Below are 25247 nucleotides of genomic sequence, written 5' to 3'. Positions count from 1 at the left end.
AAATTCCTTGAATAGCATCTGTACTTACCTACTTAAGTAATTTATCAATCTCTGATGGCATTTTTCCCAAGCAACTTAAAATGAGCAAAGTATATCCACTTTTTAAAAAAGGGGAAAAAAAGATGCAGACAACTACAGACCAATTAGTCTTCTCTCAGGGTTCTCTAAAATTTTTGAAAAGGTCATGCGCAAACGTCTTCTTGATTTTTTAAATAAAAATGCAACCATTACCTCTTCCCAATTTGGCTTTAGGCATAAAAAGTCAACCACAGATGCACTTTATGAGTTTTTAAATGATACTCTGAACAATATTGACTGCAGGAATCAGACTTTGGGATTATATATTGACCTTATAAAAGCTTTCGATACAGTAACACATGACCTTCTAATTCAACGTTTAACACACTATGGTATCACTGGACTTGCACACACCTGGATAAAATCATACCTCACCATCAGAACACAAATAACCCAAATTTCTCACTATGATTCCAATACCAGCATAATTCAAACTTTTTCATCAAGCATAAAAACTGTGAAACATGGTGTCCCTCAAGGCTCAATCCTTGGACCCTTATTATTTAACTTGTACATAAATGACTCACCAGAAAGTCTGCCTGGTGTTAAAAGTCTGCAGTCTAAAACAATACGCTGATGATACAAGTATTTTAATACAGGCACAAAACTATCATGATCTAGCAAAAAAATTAAATAATACGACACACAATCTTCAACACTGGCTTCAGGGAAGTATGCTTTCTGTAAACCTAAACAAATCAGTCTGCTCAAATTTTAATTCTCCTCATCAACCAAATGTAAAGCTAATGGACTCTGAACTTTCCTTTGTAAATAACGTTCCTTTTCTTGGTGTAGTTGTGGACAAAACTATGATATGGATCCTTCACATTGAGGAGCTAAAATTTAAGTTATCCCGAGTATTATATCAATTACGGCATCTTAGAACCAGTACCTCCTTAAACATTCTAAGATGTGGGTACTTTGCCAATTTTCAGTCCCTCATTTCCTACGGTGTTATTTTTTGAGGTGACAGTAGCCATAGCACTGACATTTTTAATTAAAAAAAAGTGATTCGAATCATGCTAAATTTACCTTACAGAGAATCCTGTCGAATCCACTTTGCAAATCTTCGAATTTTAACTTTAGCGTCTCTTTATACATATACTACATTTAATGGTATTTATTAAAAAGAATATACACTTTTGTGAAAAATTAAGAGTGTCATAGGTATGAAACACGATCTAGAGATAAACTGCATGTTTCACATAGGAACTCCAAAAGATGCAGTGAAGGGCCTTTTCGTAAAGGAGTGAAACTGTATAACCTTCTTCCTGGAAGTTTAAGGAATATAAATTCCTTGAAAATATTCAAAATCAAGCTGAGACAACTACTTCTAAGCGAAGTGTTCTACACTGTAGATGAGTTTGCTCTTACTCTAACCAACAAGAATGTAATGTAAATTTTATGAAATATGTATTCCTTTAGTTCGTACTATGATAACTTGCCGTATCTTATACGTATATTCGTTGTTTTTGTAAAACCTATTATGTGATTCTAATTGATTGAAATGTTCTAAAGTGATTTCTTTTTGACAAAGCCTATGTCTACTTAATTGTATGATCAAACAGGTGAATAAAATTATTATTATTAATCGACCCATTAAGCTTTTTTAGAAAGTGTCATGCGACAATGTTTCCTCATCTCCTTATGAAGAACATTAATGGGCATCAATCCTACAATAACGGCTCATAAAGTTAACTATGCCTACATATTGATTCTTTTCTCTCTCACTATTGCTTTTTAAAACGTTGCGTACGGATGGCAAGAATTCTCGTCATTTTTTTTCCGGACGGATGACGAAGATTCTCGTCATTTAGGCGCATCAACCTAAACAATTTTAAAGCATACAATATGTATTCGTAAGTACGTTTTCAGTTGTTGTTCGTTATTCATAATGAATTGATGCATCATAACGTTTGATTGGGTAAATTTATATTCTAAACATTAGCTAACCCCGGTACGCAACATGCTAACATGACCCAAGACTTGTATTCAGGAGCTACATGGTCAAAGCCAATTATACCAGTAGTTTTAAAATTTGCAACAACCTACATGGCTTCCCTATGCTATTTCATGCAAATAACATGTGTTTGGATGAAATGCTATTTAAAAGACAATCTCGTGTCTTATGTTGATAAAGTGAGACATTGCACAGTTCCAAAATAGTTATTTTCTCATCACGCATTCCGTTATTAGCACAACATTCTCAGGTGTATCATATACAAGTTCACGTAGGTACCTAGGTCCTTTTGCTATAGGAGAGTGGGTAAGGGGCAGGTGGGAGGGGTTTGGGAGCCAGAGAATAGGGAGACAGGGTATTTGGAGGGGAGGATGGGGCGAAGTTCCTGGTGGGTGGGGTTTGGGAGCCAGAGAATAGGGAGACAGGGTCTTTGGAGGGGAGGATGAGGAAGTTCCTGGTGAGTGGGGTTTAGGAGCCAGAGAATAGGGGGACAGGGTCTTTGGAAGGGAGGATGGGGCGAAGTTCTTGGTGAGGGTACCAATTGTTCTACCAGGAGTTTTTCGTATGACAATGGTTTATATTTTATACAAATTAAATAGATAAGGATTGTTCCAAAAAGTATTTATATTTGTGGAATAAGTTATATAAATAACAACATTATGAAGAACATACACATACTCATAACAAAAGCTGCGCTTAACAAACCACACTCATCCATATTGCACATCCCAAAAATAAAATTCAGATGAGGGTAATAAATAGTCATAACACTATTTAACACACTAGTCAACTGGAAGTGGCTTCTTAAGAAGACCAATAATTGATAAAATACTGATTCAAGTTTTCACAGACCAATGTACAAGAAGAGATGCCCTTGCAATTTTAAGGAAAAAAATAATTATTTATCACAATGCCACCAATCACCACTCATGTAAAAAACACAGTTATACAACCATACACAGTGGATTTCACAGGGAGACAAACCCAGGTCTGAATAACATAACACAACCCTAACAAAGAGGAGCATTCATCAACATCTGCAGGCAGACATAACAAAACCTGTTCTACCATGAATGTACACTTTCATCGACAGTAACTATAAAACACTCAAGGAGCAAGGTATAAAGCCCTACCCTTGGGAATACTGAATGATACCAACTTGCATACAAGTGTTTCATGTTCATTTCATACCATCATTAAGTTTGAGTCTAAAAAGTTTTCATAATACACAATAAATGTACGCAGTTTTTTGAGGCTTTGAGAAGAATTAATGACCAAAGAGTGGCTAACACGCCATCATTGTCAATTAAATCACCAAATTCTTTCATATCAGCTTTCAAAGAGCTAATTAGGCACTGCAAGTCAGTTTCCTGTTTATACATACCTATTTTATGAAGCATGATTCAAAAATATTTCATTCAATTGTTTCACAAAAGAAGTATAACAATACATTTCAATCAAATATAAAATATTCATCAATGGAACTGATGCAGAGATTTTATGAGAAAAAATATGACGCCAAAATGGCAACTCAAAGAATGCCAGTGTCTGGTCTTAGAAAAATTTTGTTAGGGATATAAGTTTCTACCACTGTCAATACACAGTATTGAAAACATTAAAGCTTAGAAGAGCAATCTCCCAAATCTCGCAAGTATATATATTAAAATCATCCTCCACTATATGTAGCAATTTCACTTGGCAATATCAAAAATAAAATAATAGTTACGAATAAGTCCTTAACAATGACGGATGAGTTTCTAAAAAATATCCAGCAAAAGTAGTGTAAGGAAAATTGATTAGTAGAGCCAACCAAAGCTTTCAGTAAACCATTCACAAATAAATGCATCATATAAACAATGAGTTTCTAAGTCAAATACATTCCTTGCACTTATAAAAAATTGGCAGTGATACATTCTTTGGTACATTTTCACTAGCATGCATCTGACTGACAAGATACCAATTATTCTGCAAGTAGAACAATGGAAATATAGAACAGGATTTCCACAAGAATCTCTTCCATTTTTACTCGTAAAATTATTGCGACATCCCAAACATAAAAAAAGTTCACCGGAATGATAGCCCATAACGTAGGGTTACTTGAGGTGTGTGAGTGGAAGCAACTGCGAGAAGTAGGGGCACATCATTAGCTTCAAGGTCCAGGGATGTTGTCACGCGTGCCATATTACAGAATTCGGTAGTTAGCAGCAGTTGTGCCAAAGAATGGCTACGAAGCCAAATTTCCCGCAGTTTTGACTCCAGGTGAAGCAAACACTGCAATAATTAAAAAAATTCAAAAAACTTGGAAATGACATTTCAAGTCTACATTAACCCTTTTGGTGCGGAAGGCCAATATATCATCTTTTGCCGCTCTGGTGAAACGTGGGGCGGGCCGATGTATCCGCTCTTGCATAGTACATTATTTAATTTGCTATAACTTATTACATTGATGTATTTCATTTCAATTAACATAAAAATATTTTGTCAATATTAACCAATTTAACCTCAACAATTTAAAAAAAAAATGCTTATCGATACCTAAGTTCTAACAACGTGTATCTCAAAATTTGGCCAGTCTGAGTTAATACTGCAGATTCTGTAAATAAAATATAAAATTCAAGCAAAAAACAACTCTTAGTTTGCAAAAGTATATTTCTTTTTCAGTTTTATGTATTTTTGGTTGGTAATTTCAATTAAAATTATATACAATTAAAAAAATAAGTTTTTTTACTCTCCAATAATTTTCATACCACTTGTCTGCATGCGACAGTAACCCTCTCTCACTATCTCAAAATGGATAATATTGATTTACCAAGATTTTTGTCACACATGCTTTAATCCTGGCATAAGAATAAATATGGCCAATGTAATCAATTATATTTTTCCTGTAAGCTAAAACCTTGTTGTGGTGGAAAGGTTTGTCTGCCCCCATATCCACTGTATGATTGGTAGCATATACTGTGCCACATCATAATTAAGAAAATTAATAATTATGTCTTTATTGATTATTTTATCAAGGCAAGTCTGGCAAAAAGCTCTATCTTGTTGGTTATAGTGAAAATCAAATGGACAGATAAGGTAAGAAAAGACGTGGTAAAAAAAGGGACTTGCCGAAAACCATGCACTAGCCTGGTATATCGGCCATGCGTTGCGGCACAGGGATTACGTGAGAAATATGATCAAATGAAAAATTGGAGGAATAACCCCCTAAAAATACCAAAAGACCAAATACTTTTGGACAAAAAAAGGAACAGCAGGGAACTGAAGGAACTACCTTGGGAAACAGAGAAATAGAAGGATACCATATACCAATCTTATGATTTAAGCAGTATGAAACAATGAATTCCAAGAGAAGCAATGACATGGATTGGAAACTGGGAAAGGGTAACTATGATAGTCTAGAAGCAATGATAGGTTTGAATAAAAGACAATGGGAAACAGGCATCCTATGCAGATTCCAAGCTTTGAATAAAACATAGTTTTAATGGTAGAATTGACTTTTTCAAATTTACATAAAAATTCAGGTCCCTGAATTCCCATAGCATTGGTACAAAGGCTCATGATCCATCAAGGACAGCAATGTGAGGGAGAGAGGACTTCTGTGGAGCCGTAACTGGTTGAGAGCCTCAAACCTGCTCTAAAGCCGTGCATGGCATATGAATAAAAATGATCATGTACAACTTTTAGTGTACTTAGTTCCTGGAATTCGGAAATTTTTATTTACTTTTATGGCAACTATGCATAGAATAACACAAATATTAATCATACAACTAGTTCTATTCCACAAGAAAAAGTGGTCATCAGATAGGTACCCTTCGTAAATATGCCTGCAGCAAGAAGTTCATTTGCTTAAGAAAAGATAACGATGCAAAAAACCATTATCTGCTAAGATGATACCCTTGGCCTTCACCACTATCCCATGCATAGCAGAGATATCATAAAAGACACTATTGGGGAAGTATTTCATTGTTATGCGATTCAACTGCCATGAGATGAAGGGAGACATCCTTCAAAAAATGCTCCCACAAACTGCCAATGGATGTGTAAAATAAGTGCCTAATAGTGCTGATGCAGCATGTCCTACATAAGGCATGCTGGATGAGCAATTAAGTGCTGCCTAAGAGAGCAAAAAAGGGTACTAAAAAATAATTCCACCAACTGGTGCCAGCTGAACATGTTCTACCTGGACTAAAACTGAAAACTGGCTTTAATGATGCCAGAATACTGTGGACAGAGGCACAGCGAGGGGGGGTTTTGGGGGATAAAACCCCCCCAGAGCTCAGAGAATTTTTTAAGTTTAATCCATTTTACATATTCGGATCAGTATCACTTATAGAATAGTGATAAGATTAATCAATTATACCACAGAAACCCGTATAACTTGCCATTTTGAACCATTATTCTTAAACATTTTCTGGAGGAGGGCCCCTCCAGAAAATGTTTAAGAATAATAAATATATAAAATAAGGGCCCTCAACTATTGCTCACCCTCGTGGGTATGCAGTACCCCCACACCCATAAGTATTAGTTGCCCCTAAAACCACCTTAGCCTTCCTTCTTAGCTGCGCCCCTGACTGTGGAACCTTGATCTATCGTTCCCGCATTCATAGTTCACTGTTCCTGGTCCCAAATAAAGTCCCATACAGACAATGTAATTTTTTCCTGCATCTATCGTTCTCGCAAGTATCGTTTTCCCTCATTTATTGTTTGAAGATTGCGGTCCTGATGTATAAGTTTCCCACATCCATCATTTGATGAATAGGAGACGAAATGTTTACAATGTGTCATTTATGGCTAATAACTACAGGCACATAGTCTGAATCTTCCCAAAGAGATGGAACTACCATTGGGAGAAGTTCAGTGCTGTAAGATACTAATCTGCTATCCTCCTCCCATCAACCCTAGGTGACCCCTCTGACACTTTCCTCCTCACCGAAACCAGCCAAAAGGCCTCTGACACCCTGTGCTCGCTATGGCTCGTGCAGGGATCACTTTACGAAGGCCATAAATCATTTGCTTCAAAATAAAATCTCAAATTACACTACAATAATAGAAATGTGTTTCACGCTTACTTCTTTCTCCCCCTTTGACCTTTTCAAGCCTACCTTCGAAGTTTCAGAAGGTCAAACGATAGATCATGGTTCCACTGCATTATAATGGTATGTTGTAATTACCAAAGACTAAAACATAATGTCATCAAGATTGCTTCATATCTTTTCAAATGAGAAACGTACAGAAATGAAAGCAACTGGAGATTCTTCACCCAATCATAGAATTATCAAAGATCAGCACTTTCCAGGCCCTCAATGTTATATTCGTTAATTTGATTTTATGATGCAAGCAAATACAGCTCTTCCACTTCTTTTAAACATCATGGGAATAATAAAAAGAAATAAAAAATGAGATTGACCTTTGATACATATCAAGTCTTCATCCATCACACTTGGATATGAAGAGCATTAGATACAGCATGTGAATATTAAGTCACTGTGAGCACTCATTACACCAATCTTCCAGTGCAGCAACTAGGTAATTATTGAAATTCTGACACTCTTGATGCTCCCATAATGCAACAAAAATTAAAAGTCAAACATTAACAATCCAGCAAGCAAGTTAACGAGTGAGTGATTCATGTCAGAAAATTTTCTCTGGCATCACTCAACTCCATGCACAAACTTGAAAATGTAATACCCACGATAAAAAAATGTCTTTAGCCTAATTTTCAGTTCAGTGACTATTTATATTAAATTTCAAGACTGAAGAGATGAAAAATAATGCCAACTCACGTATTCAGGAGGGGTTCGAAGGCGCCAAAGGATGAGCAGTGACTCGAGCATGTTGGCTACCAATTGAGACATGCCCACCCGCACACCAAGGGTACCAGGTCTATCAACCAGGCAAGATCTTGAGGATACCACTTGTACTTCCCTGCAACAGAAATGAATAAAGGCACACAATGTAAATAACATTCTGGATGGAATGGAACTGTGGAAATAATAAGCCCGAAATAATACACAAAAGAAATAATAAGATTTCTATTTGTTAATTTGTGGATTGCTGGAAAACAAATTGCCTCTCTCAGGAGGCTACTTCTGTGGAGCTTTTTTACTTTTTCCAACATGTACTAAATTACTCTTTCTATACATTGAAACACATTCTTAATAAGAGGCATTTAAGATATGTCTATCTGAAACAACAAGAGTAATTTTTGACCCTTGCACTGTGGAATATCCAGGAGGAATTTGCACACGATACTCATATACCCAGGAACTGTTATTGTTAGAGCTTTCATAGAAATAACCAGTTTTAAAATTTGTCAATGCAGCTGAACCATGCCCCAACTGTAACGAATTAGACACTTACGGGTAATCTCAGAGACTGAGTTCACCAATGATTACAGTAAAAATTTATTGTGCTCATAAGCTTAATCATCAATTCATGTTTCTGAGAGAGCAGGGCAAAACATCCACCCAGCCATAGTCCGGACCATAGATCGCTTAACTTTGATTACATTACAGGAACTGGTTTTTCAATATGGCCAGATCCTTGCCCATGCAACATACGAAGGCAAAGCAAAGATGTTTATTGATTACATGTAGCAAGGTAAGCTATATTCCATGAGAACAATTAAAATTAAATGGATTGACTACGTGAGCAATATGGAATGCCTGAAAAGAGAAGCACAAAAAAATAAGGAGGAGGAACAATTCAATAGACCATCTTTTGTGGCATTATGGCCTAATGATATAAAATCATCGAGGGTTAAGTACATGGCAATAACAGTAGAGTAAGACCAAAGGTAAAATATATGGAACAGATAATGAAGGGTGTGAAGGAGGAGAAGTACTAAAACATGAAAAGATTAGCTGATGATAATAAATGTCTTTATTGGGCGAGATTGGGACTAGAAAGTCCCATCTTCCCCCTAAAGCTGATTGGATAATTGGAAGGAAAGCAGCATCAAACCTATCTTAGGACTGCTGACTAGCGGTTCAGATGATGATGCAACATCCCACACTAAACATGGTAATATAATCAGAGAGAGGTGGATAATATGTAGGTCCAGATTCCAGTTCTGACATTTTGATTCGAATTCTACAAATACCAATTCCATAGGCCATTCTGATGCCATAGGCTCCAAGCAAAATATCTCTTAACTCCAGGACAAGAAAAGACAACCTCTTAATATTATTACTCTGCGAAAAAATCAGTTAACAAAAGCATCACTAAAATCAAGACTATGCAATTAATACATAATTGCTAAATTTCAGAACTGAACATATGTATCTTTAAATGCACTACGGGACTATGTCATGGAAGAAACAGTCATTACGCTGATTCAAATGTGTTTTGTTTTTACGATTATGTGGTACAAAAATTCAAATGCCTTAACGTTTCCCGAACGATGCTAGTACCTGGTCGGGAAACGTTGGGGCAACCCAAAAATTGACGTGGCGATATAGCCCAAAAAGTTTTAACGAAGAATTCAAATGGCTGTTTGAAGCACAGTTGTATTTAAATTTGTGGTTTGAAGTACTCCTGGAATTGGAATTAATGTTTCACAATTAAAAATACTCATTTTCGATTCTGATTCTTTGCACAGAATCGAGGAATCAGATCAACCCATCACTAATTATTAGTAATGTATTAGAATTAGTAGCGGTGACAATGATGCCACTAAATATGGTAATATAATCAGAGGGAGGTGGATAATAGATAGAAAGACAAATTATTGCTGGACAGCCTCCATACGAAACCATCTCCAACAGTAAGTTAAAGCCATTAACAACTGAAAAGGAGAAAAACTCAAAGGCAAACTAGGTGAAGGTCTTCAGCTGTAAAAGATAAACAGAAGAGCTGTTCCGTTTTCATTTAATCCAACTGAACAATTTAACCTTACTAACAACATCTCAAGAAGTGCTGAGGAGAATGGAAGAAAAGAGAAGTCTTCTAAAAACCTTAAGCAGAAGTTTGGTGGGCACATTATGTGACAATCATGGAAAGACTGGTGGAAGGGAAGAAGGGTATGGGATAGCCCCAAATGAGTAAGAGGGCAGAATATAAAGGAAGTAAAAGAGAAGAAATATGTTGCTATGAAAATGCTAGTGGATAGGAGAGAGGAATGGAGAGCTACATATAAACCAATCTCAGGATTGTTGACTATTGATGATGATGATGAAACAATTAGTTCACTATACAAGTAATGGAACTCACCATGAGTCAGTATTTCCCACCACACAAACTGCCTCCACAATTTCAGGCTCAGCAACAATTGGGTAAGGACTGCAAGAAAGCTCTTGGAGTAGGTACGGGTGGACATGATGAGTAGGGAATTGGACGGATAGAGCCAGATCTCGTCGCAAACGAGCCTCCCAACTGACTGAACTAGGACTTGGCGAAGAAGATGCAATGCCTTGTAGCACCATGTGAGGTATGTAATGATCTGTCGTTGCACCTAACAATGAGGATGCCAATCCCCACCCAAGGCCGCATTTGCACTCCTCGTCTCCAGTCTCTCTCACCACAGACCTGAAAAATGACGAAAGACGTCTTACAATTTGGCTTGATTGGTAACATTTTTTACAATCCCCAGCATTAAAAGATAAAAAAAACTTATTACTTCATTGAATTTGAAGCAGTCTTGGATGAGGAAGCTAGGAACTGTATTATGTATGACTCATGATCCATTTTTCAAATGGCTACAAGCAATGGTTTTATGTATTCCTGATTTTGTGACCAGCTATATTGTCCTCCAATAACAATCTGAAGAGTGCTCTAGGCACTTCCTTCTAAGGTGAGAATAATGATGTGCATTCCTATGATACACACCTTCATTTATTGATTCTGGAGTCACGCTAAGATTTACTTCAGGTTTTTAGGAGGCTTAAAATCCACTAACAGACAAATACTTATATTCCATAATATTGACTCCACCATTTTAATTAATAGAAACTTACTAAAATGAAGAAGAATAGGAAAGGCAACATGCTGCAAAAATTACTAGTAAATCCAAAGGTAGTCTAAGTCATGAATAACAGAATTATTGACAGTAGATAATGCCAAGGTATTATTAAAACAGAAGATAATGTAAGGGAAAGCAGTTTTTTTAAATTAATAGTATTCATTGTGGCCATTTATCAGACTTTTTTGCCAAGTTAAAAAAATTGTGAGTGCACAACATTTATGGATGTCATCTGTTAAACTGTTTAACTAAAGTTACATCAAGTACACCATAGGAATTCTAAGAATTATATTTTAGCTATTCAGTAAATAAATTGAAAATAACTAATTTGTTAAATTTTGGGCTCCTAAAATATCATTATAGCTTCATAAATATTAATATTAAAAATATAACTTCCATGGACTAAAAAAAAATTCCTCTAACTTTAGAAATAATTGAAGTATTTACAAATACCAGAAAAATCCTCCAGAATAATACTCCAAAAATTCGGAAGATAAATATTTTAAAACAAGAGTACCTGTTTGCATTCTACTTAATAATTCCTTCAATTAAGTAAAAGTAAGAAAAAATATAATATATATATATATAAATATAATAATAATATTAATAACTAGTGATGGGTCGGTTCGATTCCTCGATTCTCGACCAAGAACCGGAATCGAAAACGAGTACTTGCCAAGGTGAAAAATCGATTCCGATTCCAGTAGTACTTCAAACAACAAAATATACGACCGCGTTTCCAACAGTCATTTGAATTTTCGCGCCACGTAATCGTAATGACAAAACACATCTTCTAGGGATGTGCAAGTACTCGAAAATTCAAGTCGATCGAGTAGTTGGTACTCGACTCGAGCGTTTCGAGTAGCAATACGAATGTCGAGTCGAGTAGCTAAGGTTACAGAGCTTTCGAGGCTAGTAGGTCCAGCAATCTGCCGAAAGGAAGCGCTATCATGAAACTCATGTAATAATGCAGTTTTTAAAGCCGATAAGTCATTCTAATGCCTTGGCAAGGTAGTTTTAGCTTGCCGAATACACTATAATTGTCGACGTGGGCGCCGAATACCTTTACGCGTTTACGCCAGCCGCGGCGGCCGATCGTCTTCCTACCCGGCGCACACTGGTCCGAAATCGGAAAAAGCTGGAATAAAGTTCAAAATGACCTTTTTAGGGATAGAGACTTTAAACTTAGCGTATAAGTCTTAAATCATTACCAGATACAGATTTATATGCCATTTTACATATATACGAACCTTTAGTGAGATACAGAGGCCCAAACATGACCAATTTTTCGATGCCACGCGAGATATCGTTTTTCCTAAAAAAATCTTTGAATTTATCCGAGTAGTTTTGCATTGGTATGAGTTTTATGGAATAAAAAACGCAATATTTCTTTGATCTGGTGCTTTGCCTATACTTTCAATGACTTTTGAAGATTTTGACTTCTATCTGTCTGGTTTTACGACGCAAAATGGCCGACCCGTTTTTCACGTGAAATTTGACATAAAGTAGACATTATCTTTCGTTTACGAAACATATAACTCGGAAAATTTGAACCACAATATAAAGTAGAGATTTCTTAAGAGTATTAATTAGAAATCTAGGAAAAAAAGTCTGCGACGAAGGAAATAAGAGCGATTTTTCAATGGCGCGTCAAGGCTTAGCTACAAGCCGCGGAACTCTAAGGCTCGGTAACCGAGGCCGATTTTTCAAGTTTAAAAAAACATTAGTCTTGAAAATCGTCATTTAAAGCATGGATAATCGTCTTCTTTGACTTAAAACACTAAACTGAGGATGTTAAAAAGGATTATGTATAGATCGACTAGAACATTTAGCGCATTACTCAAGTAAAAATACTAAGGATTGGATATTTTTCGAAACTATCCCACGCAGAAGAAATATGCCTCGGGTATTGAAGTAAAGTGAAGAGATTAAGTCAGCATGCTTAAGAGAGAGAAAAATGAACTGTTTCCGTGAAAGGCAACAACCGATACCCTTTTTTCCTTTCCACCTTAGCCGAGGTGAGTCGCGCGGAAGGGGGAGTTTTCACACCACAAGGCTCTTTTAGCCTTTTTTATTACTGCGTCCGTCCGATGTGATATTCATTTGTAGCGTTTAGTTTCTCTCTTGAACTTAAAAAAAGCAAGATATTTTAAGGTTTATTAAATGACATGAGACGTACAGAATTTTTTTGGCTCTACAAACCTAAAGTTTAGTTCTATAGTTCGCTCGCTTCGTCCACTTGAATTCCTTGAAGATTCAAGATCCAAAAAAATTGTTTATATAATTTTTAATAAAAATTCTAAAGTCTCCATAGTCTTCCAATTTTGATAGGAAAGTACTCGTCCAATCACACAAGTGTGTAGCAAAAGGCAATTATCTGCAGGCAGTAATACTGTAACATGGAGACGTCAAAACCTGCTGGCTGAGCATGTAGAATAATTGGTTTTTCTGCTTGAAAATTTGAAAGGGCCAAATATTACATGATTCATATATGTAGTATGTAATCTTTATTACAGCTATGAAAATTTTTGTACTCAGGGCTCTCCCTTGTAGTTTGGATACATATATATGGTCGACATATTATGAGTGCCAATATTTTAAAGTAATACCTATCATGTAACACCACTTTTCAGGTATTTTCTGTTTTGAAATTTAGCTATTATATTTTAATTACATAGTGATGATATGAAAGATGCTTTTGTCAACTGATTCTTTTACAGAGTAATATTTTTAAAGTTAATATTTTTCTTGTTTCCTGGAATTAAGTCATATTTTTCTTGGAGCCCACCTAGCTTGGAGCATATGGCATTAGAATCGATGGAATCGGTATCGGTAGAATCGGAATCGAAATGTTAGAATCGGAATCGGAATCGATAAAATTTTGGAATCGACCCATCACTATTAAGTAATAACAATAACAAATAAAAAAGTAAAGACATGGCTGACTTACTTAGGCATTGGTAACTCAACAGTGGCAACTTCATGGAAGGATGGAAGACCAGTTGTGTCCACTAAAGGGAAGACATTTAAATTTCTGTCCACAACTCCCTTTTTATGAGAATCCAACCTGTTATTCTCTGACAAACCAACACGCTGCACTAGTTCCTCCACCCCATTACACTCAGCTGTCCGTGTTTCCAAGCACCACCTCACACTGGGTCCAACTCGTTCCACTCCCGCATGCCCTTCACCAGCTGTCTCCTCACGTAACACATGCGTCCGGTCATACCCTTTCACATCACAATTCCTGGCACTCAGAACACCAAAAGAAAACGTACTTTTTTCACCCAAAAAATCCACCCGTCCATTCTTAAAATACCCACTATGCAAACTGCTTGAGCAATTAGGGTCTCCATTGTGTCCGATGTCACTGTCTGTAGTCCTAATATCACAGGTTGCTTTCCTAGGGAGGGAATGGTGCAATTCTTTTCCTGCTTGCAAAGTCGTCTGGCCCCCCACCACTCCTATTGAATCTGCAGCCCTACCGGCCAGCCTGATGCCTTCCTTGCATCTACTGAGAAACTCCCCTGCCAATGCAGTGATTTGATCCCCAAGTGCCACCTTCCCAACACCCCTGTCTGAACTCACAAATCTTCCAGCCACAACCTCTTCAGCAGCAGTCACATCCGGCACTACGACGTTCACTTCACTTGGGACTGCCTTTCTCTTCTTCAGGCCAACTAGCCTCTCGTTCTCCCCCAATACAAACACCACATCACTTGTTCCACTGGTTATCGCTGTGCCGTTCCTATTTGTTATGCTCTCTTGGTTGACAGGAGGGGTCAGGTGGTATTCTATTGCAGATTTTGGCACACGGCACAACCGCTGGACTTTCTCCGAGATAATATCCATCTCAGAACACTCTGCACTGCTTGAGCTGGTTTTCTCATTGACCTCGACAACCAGGCCTGATACATGGCTCTTTGTCCTCCTCATTCCTTTGGGTGGTGCGAGAGAGGCCGCCTCATCCGATTCTGGTCCCGAGGGCACTGATAAAAGCTTACTGCTATCAGCATTGTGGACAACTGTCGCCACGGAAGAGGATGAATTCAGCGAGCTGAGCTGGGAAGGGAGACTAGGGCCAAGAAGAAGGGTGTGATCCTTCGATCCCACATCATCCACTACATCCTTGAGGACAGTGTTACCAGCCTGTAGTTTGGAGGGCTCCAAAATCATCTTCACTGGGCCACCTTCAACTTCCAATGGGCCTTCTTCATGCAAACACTCAATGCGACTACACCTCAGGAAATACGTCAATATGAAAAGCAAAGAGTTAAGCACTTGGGTATCCTTTCCAGTGAGAATTGTCCGGGCAAGGCGAGGTGGATAACCAAGGTTCCCTTGTAAATCACCCAGTTGGGCCCACAAAGCATTATATGGGTATGAATTGGCAAGACCCTCCAGCTGGAGAAAGAGAGGAGAAAAGTTATTGATATGTATACCACACATGATATCTAAACTGACACCATAGTAACAGAATTACTGTGGTCAAAACAAATACATGCCTACTTTGGGCACCAATTACAATAAAAGCTCGTTTTGGTGAGGAAGGCCCACAGTGAGAATCATGTTATACGTGATTGGCAATGTAACATCAAAGAGCCCATGATAACCATGCGAAAAAATACAGATACATCGAGGCCAAGAAGTCCCTACCATTGTATGCGCTCAATAATATGAGGCATAGCTCTTCAGACCAGAGCTAGTAGTTCACATTTGAAAGTAAACGGAGGCCACCTATTTTACCACTGATAGCAGAAATTATAACTCCAAACAGGTGCACAATGTATATTTTTCCAGCCACTTAACGTATACACTTCACTAGTACAATACATATAACCTCATCCATTAAATCACTAAGCTCAAGTCAACTGCATGACTACCCGACTTGTGGGCATAGAGTATTTATTAAAGATCCACAACTGATCTCACTGTCTGATTGATGCCACTCTGGAATTGGACAGACATCTCCCACCACTAGCCACTGTTTTTTCAGCAGTATTTTTTAACTACCGATTAGAATACAAGATGTGACATGTCTATGATATGAATAGACCAAGGATTGCATCAGTGTCAACAATTTTTTCAAGCAATGTTTCAACCCCAAGCCTGCTCCTCAGCGTGACTGCCACCTCCTTACATTCAAATTAAGTCCATAATGCTCATTAAATCATGTCGTCAAAAAGAATGTCCTTAGTATGGAAAAATGGAGAGGGAGTCCCATTGCAAGAGCTGTCCCTGAGTATGATCGTGTCAACTGTTCATTTTAAGGCAACCATTAAGGCAAATGCAGGAACTATCATTATGACGGACGAAAAAATGATCGTGCGATTCAGACTTAAGGATGGCCTTTTTTGGACAGTGTTCTTTCAAAGGAAAAAGTAAGGCAAGAATAGGAAATATGCAAACAAAATAATTTGATTATTACAAATACCTTGCAGAGCTTTTTAAGGAGAAAAAAACCTTTTGATGCTCCCTCCAAGCCTATTTTTAAAGCACTTAACATTCTTCCACTTCCGTGTGTATATTTATTATCAATTTTAAATTTTGTACGTTATAATCTTGATTTGTTTATGCTCAATTGTGATGTTCACAAATATGAAACTAGGAATTGTAATAACCTTCATTATCATTCCATTAGGACTAACAGATCAAAGCTGGGCCCACGCGAGCTGGGCCTCAGAATTTATAATAAACTTCCTGCGCATTTGAAATCAATTCAGTCAATGGAGTCATTCAAAAGGAAGTTAAAATCTTTTCTTCATGAAAAGAATTATTATTCTGTTAACGAATACCTATTTGATTCCTCCAATTAAGCATTAATATCCTGTGAACATACAATTATTTATAATCTATTATATATATATATATATGCATTTTTTCCTTTCATGACGTGTCTTATATCTTTTGCTGTAAGGTCTCTAGACAAAATAAATTATTATTATTATTATTACTTTGAGACAGGCCATTTCTTGAAATGTCCACAGCATTATGTGGATTTCCTGTAAATTTCCCATAACCATTGACACCCTGTTTCACCTTAAGACATAACAAGTGCTCAATATAGCCAGGGATTTTGCAGGGATTATGTGCACTCACTAAACCAAGCTTCCATTGTGTACTTAAAGCATTAAAAACTACAGTATCAAATAAACTTTGCACTTCTTCAACAGCTGTATTTCTTGTAATTTTCAGACTAAAATTAGGCAAGAATAAATTTTACTCACAGAACATTCATTTGAGGTACTCTGCTTCTTAGATACAGTAGGAGGTTGAATGGTGTGAACCCACCCCAGATGGTGCGTCAATACAGCAGTTATCAATGTACTAATGAAACTACAAAAAAGAAAAATATGAAACATTAAGCAACGTAAACAGCTAAAAATTACAGGATATTTTACATAGCTCCAAGGAAGTACTGAAGTTAAATTCACTAATTTCATCCTTAATTTTCTCAAACTACCCAGTTATGCATTGAATCACCAATTAATATTACTCTAGCACTTTAAATAATTGAAGCTATTTAGTAATTATATTTTTCATCAGGAAGCAACCCTTGAGAGTTATAAGACAGAAGGGAAACTCTGATCATCATGCAACAAGAAAAAAATTTAAAATATCATCACAAACCAAATTAGCATAAATGAAGATTCTCATTTGAATGACAATGATTGGTTATGATTTTTCCGAGTCGAGCTTGAGAATTGGGTAGCTACTGCCGTATATGTATATAATGATACAATATAGAATGATACAATATAGAATACCCATTTCATAATAAATAACTCACAAGTTTGTTCCCTTGGTGTCTAACGTAGATAAACACTGGCAGAGCTGTTCTAGGAACCCAAGGGCGATAGTTGAGTGATGAAGTCCGCCCACACCATTCTGGCCAAGGAGCCCCAACCAAACTGGACGGGACAACCGTGGGCCAGAAAACAAATCCAGGATTGACTGTAAATTACAAAATAATTGTGCCTATATTAATAGAAAATACAACATGCCACATATGCACAATAAACGTAAGTGAGAACAGCTCCTGAAAATAGGATGTTTATTCCCAAGCCTTAGCTCCATGAGACAGTGGTGGAAGTACATGTAGCAAACTAAGCAGCAGCTTATATTCAGGCCTTTACTGGGTATTTAAAAATGGCTTAATTCTTTTTAAACTCAGGAGTCGGCAAATGAACAGATAAGGCAGAACTGCCTTATTCAGCCATTAAATTAATAAATCAAATTTATTCATCATTGACAAAAATTGACTAACTACAAGCAACATACTTAAGAAAAATGAAATTATATTGCTTGCAATTTCCACATTAAACTAGGCCGAGTATCCTATTCATGGCATAGCAAATGTGAGGAAAACCTGACTGAAGACAAAAATTTGTTCTAACATTACACATATGCTAGTAGCTTCGACATTATTCACGTAAATTCAGTCAATAACTATCAGGGTATAAAATTAAATCCTGAGCCTTTGGACACTATAGAAACAAGTTTTCCGCATCATGTACAGAGTATGGATTAGGCCTGAATCTTTATAACTTGGTCAGAAAATATAAAAATTAACTGTACTTATTTTCCCATTTATAATTGCAAAATGTAATAGTGACTAAAAACAAAAAACAGATGTCATATGTAATGTGCTAAAATTGAAATTACAAAAAAAAAATTTTAATCAAACTTAGTACAGAAAAAGTAATGATGAAAACCTTGACGACAGAAATTAGGAAGAAAAGTTCATCATCCCCTTTGCTCATACAAGTCTTGACACTAGGAAGATACAGTGCAACCTCGATATAACGACACCCCACGGTACACTAATAAACACTCGCTATAGCGAATTGTCGCTTTACCGGAGGTGGAGCAAATAATAGCCAATATACCTGTTGCGAACAGATATACAGGAACAGGAGTGGTGCGGCGACAGATAAACATCTATCCGATAAACGTAAGCATAAATCCAGACGAAAGGCGATGTTCTTTTGCATCACTAAATTTCCTTACTCAAATAACGACTGACTATTCAAACAATTTATAAGCACCGCATTGAATAAAAATCGTGCAAAGCATTGTTTCGTCAATCATTATATTTATCGAACGACAGTTTACCACATAATTTTAAGACTGAGCACTCCATTAACTTCATTTCTAACAGATCGCTAGCAATTACAGAGGTTAAGGAGTCTTGATGAAAGTCTTCCGGCGGTGAAACCCTCGCTATGGCGAGAGCCAACGCCGAAAGGGTCTCGTAAAAACGAATTTTTTAACACGCTTATTATAGGGTCAATTGACGGTGCATCGGCTATCTCTCGTTATAGCGGGGGTGTCGCTATAGCCCGTACTCGCTTTAACAAGGTTCCACTGTAGATGTAACAAGGTGATTGTAACGTAAGGTGAAGTAAGAATAAATCATAATTAAGGTGAGAGGGCAAACCTGTTGAAGTTCAGCACAAGCATCCATGATGAGGGAAATGAAAATCTCCTTCCTGGAGTGGCAAGCCTTCTCTGTAGCTAACCTCAATCGATCAAGCATCTCTTCGACAACCAGCATATGCTCAAAGAAAAAGGCCTCTTTGTCCTGCTTCTTATTTTCATCTTCCTTTTCCATGGCCCTTAAAAATAAATTACGAAGAAAGATCATTAAAAAAGCATTTCAAAGAATGCCACACTTACATACAAAATCCTAGGATTACGTGCACTACCCATGAGCCATTCAACTACAGTGTGTCCTCGTTTAACGTCGTCCCGTTTAACGTTGTTTCGCGATAACGTTGTCCAAAAATTGAAACCCTTGATCATTTAACGTCGTTATTGCTTCGCGATAACGTTGTTCAAATTATGCGCGGCGAAAAAAAATGAATGGCGAATAGAACGCAAGCGCATCTGATGTATAGTAAATACATAAATACTCTACAGTATACAATACACAAATACTCTCTAGTAATGTAAACTCTATGAGTAAATATTACCATATTAATGCGATTGGTAATTTTCGTTCGACAGAAAAGGTTGGCGTGGGTAGCGTATGTTAACTATGCATCTGGGCGAATAATTATCGCCTCATTTACCCATTATCCGTATATTTTTCTGATGCCAACCGAAAAAAACCGTCCACGAAGAAGAGTGGCTATCCTGGTGGTTCTTCACACGTGAAGAAAAAACGGCGATATTAGAATAAAAACTTGGTATTATTAAAAGAATTGAAGAAGGTGCAACTGCTGGAGAGATCGGTCGAGTTTTAGGTTTGCAGGTCGAGTTTTTACAGTTAAAATTTCTTCTGTTACTGAAAATATCGATGTTTCGCCATTAAAAATACTTTCTTTTTAGTTTTTATATTTCATTTAATAATGCCTTCTTCCCAACCTTTTCGTTATGAAAATTCGTTTCGAATGAATCGTTATCATGCTGAAGTGAATAATCGGTAATGAATGTTTCTCGCGATTTCCGCCGGGTTAAAGAATTCATATCATCACGAAAATTGACTCGCCCTTCGTCCTCGTGCTTCCGAGTGTCAGATTCAGATTTTTTTCATTTTGGCCTGATTCAGGTGTCTCCCGATTGGTCAAGAAGTCTGCTTAAAGTTACGGCTCCGATAATTGGCCTCCTTGGATTCTCGCCCGGGAAATTCTGGATTCTTCACGAAGAAATGGATTGTTAGGAACACGGCTAGGAACCAATTAAAATTTTTTACATTGTTTCTTATGGGAAATACTGCATCGCTTAACGTTGTTTCGCTTAACGTCGACTTTTTCAGGAACGAATCAACAACGTTAAACGAGGACTCACTGTACATAGAAACCCAAATCCTACACTTTTTGTATTAGGCCTCAGTTAATGCTTCGTAAGTACAACCTAGTTTTTCCCCATTATAAGCCATAAGTTTAACTTTAAGCCATTATGATAATTGCTGCAACTCACCCACGTCTGTCAGATGGCTGTTCCTTCAGAGGGTCTAATAAAGTCACAATGACTGCCAAACCTATTTTGGGTCTTCGTCCCCAGAGAGAGGCAACTGAGGAAGCAGCCTGGGGGTTTTCCTCAAGACCCTCTGCTGATGGATTCCCACTCTCAAACAGTGAGTTGCTTGGCCCAGAACAGCATGTGCACATGGATGGGTTCTGACAAAAGATCTCTATTGAGGTATGCAGGCTACGGAGCCACCTTCGCTGCATGCTTTGCAAGCTGCCTGAACCTAGAGAAATATAACATAGCATGTTGAGATAGAAAATTGCAGATGATATAATTGAAAGGTTGTATATTTAAGTACTATACATAATGATGCCTTAATAAATTACAATATTAAATGAATACTTGAGGTAATAATAATACGAAAAATCCACAGGGAAAAAATCATTCGCCTTGACCGGGATTCGAACCCGGATCCCTCGATTTCCGGCCGAGTGCTTTAGCCAGTTAAGCTACCGAGGCGTCATTCTTCCCTGTGGAAATTTGTGGACTATACCGGACATGGTGGTATGGACTGCCGAGCATATTATGCGACGAGCAGTCCAAATCGTGCGCATGGCGCCACAGCCGGAGAGTAAAGCCCGAACTTTGAACACATAGAGGTGTTCTCTCTTGACGAATTCATAAATATAATTTATAATAATTATTAAATAATAATTTATAAATTCGTCAAGAGAGAACACCTCTATGTGTTCAAAGTTCGGGCTTTACTCTCCGGCTGTGGCGCCATGCGCACGATTTGGACTGCTCGTCGCATAATATGCTCGGCAGTCCATACCACCATGTCCGGTATAGTCCACAAATTTCCACAGGGAAGAATGACGCCTCGGTAGCTTAACTGGCTAAAGCACTCGGCCGGAAATCGAGGGATCCGGGTTCGAATCCCGGTCAAGGCGAATGATTTTTTCCCTGTGGATTTTTCGCACAATTGTGCATTGCGGGTGACTCCCGTAAAGTTATCACCGTGGCTAGTCCCGGTATACTTAAATTAATAATAATACCTCTAATAGGTAACAAAAATCATAAAGAAACTGTCTTTTTTTTATTTTGACATCAACCAGTGTGAACTAATACCCATCATGTAGGCAATGTATTATGTAGCTCAATTTCATGAAGATGTTCAGCATATTCTACCTCCCAAGTAGCACTTAACACAGGCCATAATTGAGGGAAACTTTGTTTGATTACTGGCACAGTTTCCTGAATTCCTCGGGCTCAATATGTATTGGGCTGCTTTTATTATATTTGCATTCACAATAGCAGCTAGTATCAGCACATTGTCGGAAGTAATCGTACAATAATGCCTGATGATTGCTTGAAATAGGCAGCAATTAATTTTGAAGCCATGCTAATTTTTAAGTTAATAATTTTTCAATTATTTATAGTTAGAAGCTATCAGCACTCATTTTTATCCCCATAAACATGAAAACATGTTTAAGTATTTAATGCCAGTAGAATAAGCATAAGGACATGCTCATTGGAATGACAGAGGATTTTATTCTTCTTTCACAAAAAACTATACTTATTTTCAGAACACCTAAGTTTACAAGACTAACTGAATCGTATGATTACACAATGCAAGAATGAATGTCAGCACAGTGCATGCCTGATCAAAATTTATCTGCGTCTATTATAATTAGGGACTCTCCCACATGTGGGCACAGGAGAGAGGCCAGCAAGGGTAAGTGACTTGAGGAAAGTATTGCTGATAAGTGACTCTTCCGAGGAATGGCTACACCCAACTCGGGACTACCTGAAACATGGCCCCAGAAAATGCACCTCAAACAAATATGTATATTACTTAAGTAGGAAACCCAAAACACATCACGTCATTTACCATACCAATCTCAATTCAATTAGTTGGTAGTAACAGAATTAGGATGGAATCGTGGCGAAATATTTATTGAGATATGTTTTAATGAGATTTTCCAATTTTTTCCATAATGAAAGACTACTGTGGGGGTAACAACAGTGGGGTGGGGACGGAAAGGGGGCGTTTAATTTAGAACTAAAGTGATCAACATATTAGGTATTAACTTAGGTATGAATACTATATAAAAAGTCACAGAATGGTCTTTATCATCAGAAAACCTCCAGCGATGCAAAAAAAATGGCTAAATGAGTTCTTAAATGCTCTATTTAGTGTAATTGGTTAAGATATACACGCTTTAATAAGTACAAAATTCTCACTTTTGTAAAAATTCTATAGACTTTTCCATGCTCTGCTAATACACACATGCTCAGTAATTACTTGAAGTTGTGTAGTTATAACCACCACAATTCAGTGGTGATGCTTAATGGTATTACAAGAGATTGAGTACCCATTACGGTTACCGTAAAATTTTCAGTACATACATAATCAAAATCACTGATTTCATACTTTCGAGAAAGCAGAGAAAAATGACATTTTACATAAATTCCCATGTCCTGCTCATAAAAATGAAAAACATTTACCGTGGTTTGATGGAGGGCCAACAGACCGTCCAAAACTACTCCACGATGCTCCACCACCACCACTTGACAAACCGTAACCGCTGCTGTTTGACCCATTCACAGAAAGTAACGATGTATCCCCACAGAACCCACTGTCTTCTTCATTTGGTTGGGCGTAAGAAGAACCAGGTGGACACAACCCACTGTAAGTGTCATTCCATGGAACATCAAGCGGGCCTGACCTAGAAGAAGCTAGAACAAAGAATCGAATTAGCATACATAAAGTACATCTACTACATATTCAAATAACTATTACGGAATAATGAAGCGTTAATACTATTTTCTAAACGTATAACTCACTTAGTCCGTTGTCCGAACTGCTTCTTGTAACACCACGATCCCCTTGACAGTTAAGAGAACTTTCACAAGAATCGTCCAGACTTCTTTCACTTGAAGGAAGATGAGTAAATTGAAATCATAATAATTAGTACAGTAAAACAACAATTTAGACCACGGTTACATAAATAATTTTTGACATACTTGTGATGAAAAAGTTTACCTGGACAAATGTTTACGATGACACCTTGGAGAAAGGAAGACTTTGCTGCACATAAGCTGTGACGACGATTTCATACGGTGAACTTTAAATGCACTTCCTTTGAATGTCATTCCGACAGATCCAAATATCATCTCCCCAAGCATACCAACATCGGCACTGGGTTTGATTTGCTGAAACGTTAATAATAATTGGATACCTAATGATATACTACAAGACACTGCGCAGTTACCTGCAATATTAATGCACTAGCTTTACAAACCTGATTTCCACTCCCATTCGTATATGATGACAAGCATTTAGAATCGACTTTAGTTCTACTTCCAAATTTAAGTTTACTCCGGGATTTCTCATTGACATCCTTCACAATAACATTGGAATCAAACAACAGCTTTCGACCTCTCCAGTCGCACTCCCTAAACAAGAGCACTCTAACTTGCTCCCTGTTGAAGATGAACGGTCTCCAACTATAAAAAAGGATTAACGATGCAAGGTTGGAGTTATGAAATCCTACAACGTATACCTTAAAAATATAATGAAAATGCGTTTTGACTAGGCACACAGCTTTCGTGTCACAGACATGATGCTCAAATCCGTTGGTTTTCATTGAAAGGCTATACTAAATCTTAATCACAACACAAAAACGGATCACTGCCATCCCTTATCAAAAACTTATCCGGGATCATGATGATTTAAATAATTCTTACCTTTCACCGTCATACTTTCCGTTAAGGGCGTTTGCATATTTAGAGTTTTTCTTTCTCGTGGAAAAAAGCCTGTTCAGTAGCGCCATTTGCTAACATTTTTGGCTCACAACATACGCGTAAACTCGCACTCCAGCCATTAGAGCATCTCACATTAAACAAAACAGAGGTCCGACGAGTCTACATGTCACGCACCGTAAATAACGTCACGTGCTTGACCGTCACATGGGAAATCTCACGAGAAAAATAGTTGCGTAAAACTTGATAGTCATGTGACCATTGATCACAGTATGCAACTCGAAAGAGGGATATTTGAAATTCACAAGTGGTTAATCAGAACAGGGGAAATACGATGCGGAAAATTAACTTAAAAGGGCTATAAACTTCCGAGTTTCATAATGCCAAAGAAAATTGACATCCTAAAATTTAGCGTTAATTCTACGTCTCTCTATAAGACGTTCAGTTCGAGATTTCAATTTATTAGCCTCAGCAAAAACTTCTAAAATTTCAGTGGATTATGCCTCACCACTTCCGCCATTAAAATAAGAAAGTGAACTCGTAACTTATTTGGATAATGAGAAATGA

At 37.4% G+C, this 25247-nt stretch overlaps 1 protein-coding gene across 1 annotated transcript; it reads right to left on the bottom strand.

Annotated features, from left to right (window-relative positions):
• Window positions 1-2644: 2644 nt before the first annotated feature.
• On the bottom strand, window positions 2645-24881 carry LOC124160908 (folliculin-interacting protein 2). Its single transcript, XM_046537024.1, has 13 exons — window positions 24666-24881; window positions 24221-24425; window positions 23962-24131; window positions 23763-23851; window positions 23424-23654; window positions 20922-21195; window positions 19438-19615; window positions 17788-17951; window positions 17225-17333; window positions 13948-15401; window positions 10250-10564; window positions 7822-7963; window positions 2645-4309 (listed from the first exon to the last, which is right to left on the bottom strand). The coding sequence occupies exons 1-13, from the start codon at window positions 24749-24751 to the stop codon at window positions 4103-4105; spliced, it is 3624 nt and encodes a 1207-aa protein (XP_046392980.1). The 5' UTR covers window positions 24752-24881; the 3' UTR covers window positions 2645-4102.
• Between the last annotated feature and the right edge of the window lie 366 nt (window positions 24882-25247).

This window comes from Ischnura elegans, chromosome 6 (genome assembly GCF_921293095.1).
Source record: "Ischnura elegans chromosome 6, ioIscEleg1.1, whole genome shotgun sequence".
Taxonomy (NCBI): Eukaryota; Metazoa; Arthropoda; class Insecta; order Odonata; family Coenagrionidae; genus Ischnura; species Ischnura elegans.
This window is presented reverse-complemented; position numbering and strand designations above follow the sequence as displayed.

Bases quoted from the DNA above. Each gene is read 5' to 3' on its own strand.
- LOC124160908 (XM_046537024.1), bottom strand. From the start codon at position 24,751: ATGGCGCTACTGAACAGGCTTTTTTCCACGAGAAAGAAAAACTCTAAA. The intron at 23,655-23,762 runs GTGAGTTATACG...TCTTTGTTCTAG, and splicing joins CAGTTCGGACAACGGACTAA to CTTCTTCTAGGTCAGGCCCG. The intron at 17,952-19,437 runs GTTTGCCCTCTC...TGTAATTTACAG, and splicing joins CTTGTGCTGAACTTCAACAG to TCAATCCTGGATTTGTTTTC.